Raw genomic sequence first — 9,885 nt, 5'->3', positions numbered from 1 at the left:
TGGTCTATACAAATTCTCTAGATACTTGTAAACTTGATGGAGTTCCGAAAATTGATCAAAATTACGTTGTTAAATAAAGGTATATGTATAATGATAGGAATGTACTCTCGTAGAAGGATTGCGTTGAAATATACGTGTATCTACCCCTCTAGATAGAGTCAAGGTGGCATGCATATTTGAGGCATTTCATAAGGGTTAATTAATTTCATAAATGGTCACTAAACTATTGCATTTGTATTAAATTGGTTATTAACTTTAATTTGTTTGAAAATGAATACGCTGAAACAAAAAAATTTAAGCCAATATCTCATAGCTAACAAAGAACTATTGTTGTAGAAGACACTAAAGACAAAACAACCATTTATAGAGGAAAATGGAACATGCAATACATGAAGATTCGACATTTAAAATGTCTTATTCACTAATTCACAAAAGTGCATCTACAATACTATAAAGTTATATGGGATGCATTAATCATTATACAATGATGATCTTAATTAGGAAAGATGATGGGATGATTCTCAATATGTTTGGTCATAGCAAGGCAAGCTTCCAAGATGAAGGTAGGTTCAGGCATTGCTTCACTCTTTTTGTCGTAGTCAATAGTCCAAGTGACTAGGCTGTCCTCTTCAGTAATGGCGTGCACATCCACACAAAGCTTGAATTCATTATACACTTGCATCAGATCCCCTTCAATCACCTTGTACCTTATTGATTTCTTGTTATCAACAGCCTCAATTATCTCTTTTGCGACACTTTTTCCTCCTGTTCAAATACCATAGATAATGATCATAGTGATGTTAGGATCATCAACTGTATATTAGTTTGATATTATTGCTTTGGGTCAAGTCCGCACAGATTTGTTTTCGGGTCATTCCCAAAATGAAACTAATTGGGGTTGGTCAGCACTTATATACTGCTTCCAACTTCCTTCTGTTCTCCGGAATGGAATGGGTTTGTAACCCCACAAGTGATTTAATAGTATAAGATATGAATGAGATGTATGAATTAGTGTACCAATACTGTAGTTGAAGAGAACGATGGAATCGACAGTGCCCCATTGGCCAGCCACCAAATCAACACTATGGATGATGTCGGGGCAGATGTTGGAGAAATGGTTGGGAGATAAAAATAGTTGGAAAACATCTCCTTTCCACCTTATGCTTATTTGAGACACTAGCTTCCCCATTTTCTTCTTCACACCAAACACTAGTCTCACTTCTTGCAAACAATCTATCTATATAGAATCGGTGCACCCAAAAAGAAAAGAATATGGGAGAATGCTTTATCTCAGCATCAGAGAGAATCCTTTTTTAGGGCTTGTCGGCACGTGACGTGAAGATATGGATAGATAAAAATTAAAATTATAATTATAATTATAATTATAATTATAATTAAAAATGTAATAATAATTTTATTTGTGATTCAATTATTTTTTAAATTTATAATTTTTAATATTAAATATAATTGAATTACAATTAAAATTAAATTTAGTTACAAAGTTTTTTTTATAATAATTTATAATATTAATATTTATAATTAATCTATTAAAAAATTTATAATAGTGTTTTTATTTAATTTTTTAAGTTCTAAATGTTTAAGAGAAAGAGAAAGATGGGGAATCTGATATAAATTGACCGAAAAAAAGAAGTAAAAATATCATTTTAGGTACTCAAACTAAAATATCATACCCAATGCTATAGATAGATATAGAAAAATATTATATCAAAGACCAAGATATCTTATTTTATGTAAGTCCAAAAATGTCCAAATCCTCTATGCCATGGGAGCATTTTTGGTGTAAAATTATGATGAATAGTTAAAAGATACCATGAATATGAATATGTGATTACACTTTAGTTCTGACTACCTATAATATTTTTTAAATAAGGATTATTCGCGTGCAAAATGGGAACCATTTGCGTAGTTCATTGTTATTTCAAAGTAGTCGGATGTAAAACTTGGATTTCGAATGTCGTTCCAAAATTCTCTTCTTTTATTGGTATAGATCCTTTTCTTGGCTAATTATTACAATCTGAAGTGGTCCTTGTTTTTCACTGTTATTTATCATTGTTAAGTCTTAACTGTGCAGATGTTGGTCCCTCACACACACACAGTGATGATACTAATCCTCATACTATTTGGTCCTTAAATAAGTGGACCTTATAGCCTATTCCCTTCATAAATTGGGATAGCCTCAGCAATTTATTTGATCACTCTGAGCAAGATCAGATCTGTTCACTTTTTATGACGGAATAAATATAACATAGATTAATCTAGCCTTCACTTTAATTGATTATTACTTTGTTTGATAATTTAATCCTTATCTAATCATGCGCATTTAATCAATCTAATTATCGTAACTCTAGCCTCAATTCAGCGTTCATACTCTATTTTCATGCGTGTGCATATAATCATAATGAAATTAGATAATGCACTCCAGTGTATTCAGAGATAGTTAAACAAACTTTTTTTGCTGTTAAACTTTGTAAAGCTGATAAAATGTTATGCTTTTTTGCAAAATTAAATGGTTATTTTTTGTATGTAAAATTAAAAGACTAATTACAGTTGGTTTTCAAAAAAAAATCTCACTACATTTTTAGTAGAGGGCTCTTCATTTTGAGACGCATAAGTTCTGATGAGAACTTGTGTTTTAGCATTGTTATTGTATTTATGAAAAGAAAATTCCCCATAGATTAAAATTTAAATTAGGTAGTATCCAATTATAAGAAATATTTACATTTTTAAAACAAATTATATATATCCAACATCAAATAATAATGCACATGCAACACACACATGCGTATTGATTTTACCAGTTTTACTAGTGTGAAATGAAAAATAATAAAATTATGGATGTCGATATATAGGAATGAAGGTGACCTCATTGATGGAGTAATAATTAGTAGGCATTAATAAATATGGGATGCATTTGATTGGTTACTATAGCTATCATCATAAAGGAATCCATTCTACCAGCCTGTGTTGGTCCTTCTTCTCATTTTTGAAATCGATAATATTACTACTGTCTAACTAAATCTTCATGTGGAATATAAATTTAACTAATAGTACTATCATATTTTGCAATGTTTAAGCAAAAGAGTGTCATCGAAACAACATGCAATTCTTTTAATTTGTAAACCACAAATTTCTCAACACTGAACTAGCAGCGGAGTATTACATTTCCTATGGCTCCAACGCTGGAGTTCAAATAAAAACCATTTGTCACATGTAATTATTTAGGGGGAGATGCAAAATTAATATTTTTTTTTGTTGGTTTTTAAAATTCGTTACGTCCAGAAATGAGATTATTTTTTTTTTGGACGGAGGGAGTATACATTAACGCCTGAAAAATATGGTTCTTGTTCAAAATCTTAAGAATGCATTTTGGCCATGTGAGATGGACATTCATCTCCTCCTTAATAAGATCATTTATTAGAAACATTTAATTCAATAAAAAAAACACTCGAATTTATAATCTCATCGTTTTGCTCAACAACATAACATATCATGTTTCTTTTTCAAAAACAACCGTTGTTCTTTTACGATGGAGGTACTCTTTGTAATAATCTTAAATACTCCCTCTGTCGTGCTGTCCCAAGGGGCCAAGGTACGTAGTTGAGTCGTATTCTTTTTTGAGTTCTCCCAAGGTAGTTGAGTTATTTCCTTTTTTTTTAATTAAAAATTATCCTCTCTCATACTTTACTCTCACTCTTCATCTTGCTTACTTTATTCACTCTCTTGCTTTGTTTTCTCTATTTTAATCTTTAACACACAAATTTCTTAAATCTCGTAGCCAAAAGAAATGTCTTAATTATCTACCTCGGGACTATCTACCTTGGGACGGAGTATAAATTATAGAAAAATTATGCTTTAATAAAAAAATCAAAATAACGTACACAAATTAATACTCCCTCCGTCCCGCATAATTTTACCCAATATTCCATTTTGGGTCGTCCCACATAATTTTACTCATTTCACTTTTACCATTTTTGGTAGTGGACCTCATATTCCACTCACTTATTCTTACTCATATTTTATTATAAAACTAATACTTTAAAATTAGAACCCACATCCCACCAACTATTTCAACACACTTTACATTATATTTCTTAAAACCCGTGTCGGGTCAAAATATGCATAATTATGTGGGACGGAGGGAGTATCATTGAGATTGAGTGTACGTGGCTCCGTGATTCCCTCATTGTAGTTAGAAAACATACTGATGAGCACAAATCCTACCGGCGCAATCAGTGAACAATGATGAAAATAAAATCATTCATTTTATTATCTGAGCAACTATTATAAAAATATATATACATTGACCTATCTCTTAAAAAAGTGAACCCTAGTATCCATGCAAAAATGTAGGGTGCTTTGTAACTTTTATTACCATATTTTCAATTATTTTCTTTGCCTTATAAAGCACTTGTCTGAATAAAAGATACGTAGCCTAGCTAGATAGACTCTAGATTCAATAGACGTACAGAGTTCGAGAAACTTTTACAGTATAAATTAATCTCACCATGCTTGTGAAATATCAAATCTGTCCCCTAAAATTCAAGAATTTGATCAGAAAGTCATTATAGCCTCATTAGTGAATATTGCAGCTTCTTAACACTGCAATTTCTGCTCAATTTGGTCAATGCCCCATTTTTCCTTTGCCAAGTAAAATTCCAGCTAGCAAACAATATATTTATAAAAAAATTGGGTAGATGCATAACATAACTACAGCAATTAATACAACAACACTAATATCTTGGCAGAAGGTACATGCATACATCACTTAAAAAAATCCTAAAGTAAGAGACTTGATGCTGCAAATATCATTTCATCTCCTATTCTAATATGAGATGAAAAGCTATTAGCAATCAAGAATCCCTTTTTTTTCTGACCAAGAACAGTCATATTGCTATTGCGACCATAAATTCTAATTATTCAGAAAAAAAAGACAAGGAGGGCTAATAGTGGAATAAACTTACACAAACTTTTCTCTAGCAGAAATCCAAAATTAGACATTAGAAATTTAGAATCCATAGTAGCAAAGGCTCATGCTTTTTGTCAGCTAGTTATGAAGTGGGTTTGGGCCAGTGTGCACCAATCTCTTCTCCTCTTCAATAAAATCCGGTCTGGGCGGACCGGTGGCGCGCTGCGGTGTGGCGAAAAACCGGGTTTTTCGGGGCGGAGACGAGGCTGTGGAGGCGTGGATCCTCCCGGCGTATGATAAGGAAGAAAGTTGGGAAAGAATCAAGAGGAAACCGAGAGAGAGAAGAGCAATTGTTGAAGTGGGATGGAGTCTTGTCTCTCCTCTAGTAGGAAGTGTCATTTTTAGAGATGGAATATGGTGGAGAATGTGGGTTATATTAGAGCTGGAGAGAATGAAATAGGTGTGGGTGAGAAGATATCGTTTATACTGATAGTCTAGCTACTAGTGTAGTGGTAGTACAATATGTGGTATTTGAAATAACACCTGAATTAATGCACAGTTGATAAAGTGAAAAGAAGAGGAAATGTGTAGTTAAAGTAGTGTTAGTGGATAATAGAACACATATCATTATTAGTGTTGACTGTTGAATGAGTTGTAATAGTGGGTCATAGTGGTATAAGTTGTAAATAAATTAATTATATGGTCAATGAGTTGGGGACAACTTTCTATAAATGAAAATGTCCATATTTTTATTTGACGGGCGAAAATGAAAAATGTAAGTATTTTTATATCACCGAATGAAGTATATATCTAATTAGATCACTTGGAAAATTCTAGTCCACCCACATGATATATTGACCCTTGATTCATGGAACCTTCTTATACGAATCCTTTTCCTTCCTCACAATCTACCAGAATTCGGACCTGAAATGTAAATAAATTATGGGTTTTCAATTAGTTTAATTAGTTGGTGATTTGAGGGAATGGGGGTTGCGTATTAATCGCCGGATCCAACAAAATATTAAGAAGGTTGAAAAGGAGAGCATTGTGAAATGTGATTTTCCAGTACCATTTTTGTTTGCTCCTCTCCAAGAAATCCTTCTCTTTCTCCTTTGTAACGTAGCTAGGGTTCAGGGCTAGTTAGGGTAATTCAGTTTTGATGAGGTGTGTGTTTAAAAAATTATACTACTAATAAATTGGACTTATCTCTTAACAAGGAATGGTGTGTTTATGTACTTAAATAAAAGTGAGTTTTTTTGTCGTTTGATTGATTAGTGCAGCGGTTTGACTTTGGAAGATACGTGTCAGATTCAGTCATTGTAATTCTATACATGACATTTGATTTGTTTGAAATACACTATGGTCAAATTTTGGACAGAGAGAATTTTAAACATTTTCCTTACACTCACTTCATTAACTCACAAAACAATAATATATAAAATTTTGTGTCGGAAATCAAATACTCCCTCCGTCGCTGATAGTTTGTCTCACTTTGATTGGCACGGGTTTTAAGAAATGTAATGAAAAAGTGATGCATAATCAATACCGTATGCTCAATGCTAACCTACATTGATTAAGAAACAAATATTTATCAAGACCTCGCCTTTCAGTAGATAGCCTAAGGACAAGTCTTGCTGTTAGATCCGTTCACTGCTATACCACACCAATGTCATCTTATTTCAGTAAGGCTTAGAAATATGTGGAGTGACATTGCAACCTTTCTCGATGGATAGTCTAATTCCATCTAGGTTGTGAAATTCTTATTTTTCTTTGTTTAGGACTGACCGTGTTACCTTAAAGTGGACGCCGCCCACAACCGGTCTACTAAAACAAAGACTTAGACCTTGTTAAGTTAACTTATACATTTAAACATGCAATTAACATCCATTAAATGTAAAACATAACAACATTATGACAAAAATAATCTGTTTTATTCTTTGGAAAATAAAATAAGAGTTTTACAGTGTTCAATCACTCGAAACTTGATTTCTAGTATACAAACTCTAACACTCTGGACTTTCAGAATATCCCCAGACAACCCTGGACTAAGCGTTTATCTCGAAAATGGTCCTTTTTCATAGTTTCGTGACGAAAATACCCTTTTGGAGGGTTTGGGCAATTTGGTCTTTTCACATTTTAAATCTGATATTAATTTAGTGATGTACTAAATCTGATATTATTTCAATATTATCATTCTTCTTCCCTTTTGTCATCCTTCACTTTGTTTCTTTAGTATTATATTTAATTTTATAAAATTAAATTTTAAATTTTAATTTTTAAATATCAATAAATTTTTTTAATTAAAACTATTAATTAATGGACACTATAAATATTGATTAAAACTATTAATTAACGGACACTATAAATATTGATTAAAACTATTAATTTTTGTTATATAAAATTTTTTAATTAAAACTATTAATTAATGGAACTATAAATATTGATTAAAACTCTATGTATATATTTTATGTTTTTTTTATATTTTGTTTTTTTTTGGTGTTTTTAGATTTACGTGGGTCTAGATATAAAATATGCAGTGAAGATTTCAAATGCAATGAGGGAAGATGGATCAAGTATGACTTACCTTTAGAACCAAATCGTGTTATTTTACTCTTTTTTTTTTAAGTATAATTTCTTTTTGGGTGAACTATAAAAATGGTCCATGGACTAAGGATTTATCTCGCACAGAGTCCTGGATTTTAAAAATAATTTATGTATTTATTATAAAAGAGTATTGTGTGAGTTGGCTGCATAGTTTTATTTCTATATGAGTGAACTACAAAAATAGTCCCTGGACTATGTGTTTATCTCGCCAATGAACCCTGGACTAAGCGTTTATCTCGTAAATGGTCCTTTTTCACTGTTTCGTGACGAAAATACCCTTTTGGGGGGTTTTGGGGAGTTTGGGCAATTTAGTCTTTTTACATTTTAAATCTGATATTATTTTAGTGATGTAGTAAATCTGATATTATTTCAAAATTATCATTCTTCTTCCCTTTTTCCATCCTTCACTTTGTTTCTTTAATCAATATTAGATTTAATTTTACAAAATTCAATTTTAAATTCAATTTTTAAATATCAATAAATTTTTTAATTATTAAAATTTCTATTAAATAACAAATTAAGAGTTTTAATCAATATTTGATAGTGTCTAATATTTAATCAATAAGGTACGACGACGCCTTAGTTTTAATCAATATTTAATAGTTTTAATCATAAATAGATCATATAACACGGTTTATTCCGAAATAAAATGTATAGGAGAATTTGATTAAAAATATTATGAAGTTGACTAAAAATTTGATATAGGATATTTTTTGTTGAAATTTTCTAGTTAATTTTGATTGTTTTCAAATTAATAAATGAAAATTATATTAGTCTTACATTAGATGCATATTTGTTTCGGAATAAATCGTTTTATATGATCTATTTATGGTTAAAACTAAGGTGTCATTGTACCTCATTGATTAAATATTAGACACTATCAAATATTGATTAAAACTATTAATATGTTATTTAATAGTAATTTTAATAATTAAAAAAAATTATTGATATTTAAAAATCAAAATTTAAAATTTAATTTTATAAAATTAAATCTAATATTGAAATAAAGAAACAAAGTGAAGGATGGCAAAAGGGAAGAAGAATGATAATTTTGAAATAATATCAGATTTAGTACATCAGTGAAGTAATATCAGATTTAAAATATAAAAAGATCAAATTGCCCAAACCCCCCAAAACCCCCCAAAAGGGTATTTTTGTCACGAAACAGTGAAAAAGAGTTATTTTCGAGATAAATGCTTAGTCCAGGGTTGTCTGGGGATATTTTTAAAGTCCAGGGTTCATTAGCGAGATAAACGCATAGTCCAGGGACTATTTTTGTAGTTCACTCTTTCTATATATATCACTATGAGACGAGAAAGAATACATAAATTAATAATTTTAATTAAAATAATTTATTAATATTTAAAAATCTAAATTTTAAATTTAATTTTATAAAATTATATCTAATATTGAAATTAAAAAAACAAAGTGAAGGATGGCAAAGGGAAGAAGAAGATAATTTTGAAATAATGTCAGATTTAGTACATCATTGAAATAATATCATATTGAAACAGTTAAAATGAGAAATGACGAAATCGTCCAAATGCTAAAAGGGCATTTTCGGATAAAAAATAGCAAAAAAGACCAATTTCGAAATAAACCTTTAGCCAGAGACTAAAAATTATTTATGTATTTATTAAAAAGAGTTTTGTGTGAGTTGATTGCATAGTTTAATTTCTATATATATATAGCTATGAGGCGAGAAAGAACACATAAATTAATAATTTTAATTAAAAATAATTTATTGGTATTTAAATATCCAAATTTTAAATTTAATTTTATAAAATTAAATCTACTATTGAAATAAAAAAAACGAAGTGAAGGATGACAAAGGGAAAAAGAAGATAATTTTGAAATAATATCATATTTAGTACATCATTGAAATAATATCATATTGAAACAGTTAAAATGAGAAAAGAAGAAATGGCCCAAATGCTCAAAAGGGCATTTTCGGATAAAAAAAAATAGCCAAAAGGAGCAATTTCGAAATAAACCCTTAGTCCAGGGACTATTAGCAATATTTTTAAAATCCAAGGACTATGGGCGAGATAAACTCATAGTCCAAGGACCATTTATGTAGTTCACTCTTTTTTTCTTTTTCTTTTTTTGAGTGAACTTCAAAAATAGTCCCTGGACTATGCGTTTATCTCGCCAATGAACCCTAGACTTTCAAAATATCCCCAGACAACCCTGGACTAAGTCTTTATCTGGAAAATGGTCGTTTTTCACTGTTTCATGACGAAAATACCCATTTGGGGGGTTTTGGGGGGTTTGGGCAATTTGGTCTTGTTACATTTTAAATCTGATATTATTTCAGTGATGTACTAAATCTGATATTATTTCAAAATTATCAT

General features: G+C 30.4%; 1 protein-coding gene across 1 annotated transcript; it reads right to left on the bottom strand.

Moving 5' to 3' along the window:
- Positions 1–343: 343 nt before the first annotated feature.
- On the bottom strand, positions 344–1,227 carry LOC148934334 (kirola-like). The gene is made up of 2 exons (XM_089069499.1): positions 1,018–1,227; positions 344–765 (listed from the first exon to the last, which is right to left on the bottom strand). Exons 1-2 carry the CDS (start codon positions 1,187–1,189, stop codon positions 494–496), a joined length of 444 nt encoding a protein of 147 aa, XP_088925625.1. The 5' UTR covers positions 1,190–1,227; the 3' UTR covers positions 344–493.
- Between the last annotated feature and the right edge of the window lie 8,658 nt (positions 1,228–9,885).

Source organism: Salvia hispanica, chromosome 1, assembly GCF_029641045.1.
Source record: "Salvia hispanica isolate PSC_SH4W2 chromosome 1, Shi_PSC_v1, whole genome shotgun sequence".
NCBI classification, from domain to species: domain Eukaryota; kingdom Viridiplantae; phylum Streptophyta; class Magnoliopsida; order Lamiales; family Lamiaceae; genus Salvia; species Salvia hispanica.
Note: the sequence above shows the minus strand (reverse complement) of the source record. Positions and strands in the feature narration are given on the sequence as shown.

Bases quoted from the DNA above. Each gene is read 5' to 3' on its own strand.
- LOC148934334 (XM_089069499.1), bottom strand. From the start codon at position 1,189: ATGGGGAAGCTAGTGTCTCAAATAAGCATAAGGTGGAAAGGAGATGTT. The intron at 766-1,017 runs GTACACTAATTC...GTATTTGAACAG, and splicing joins TCTCTTCAACTACAGTATTG to GAGGAAAAAGTGTCGCAAAA.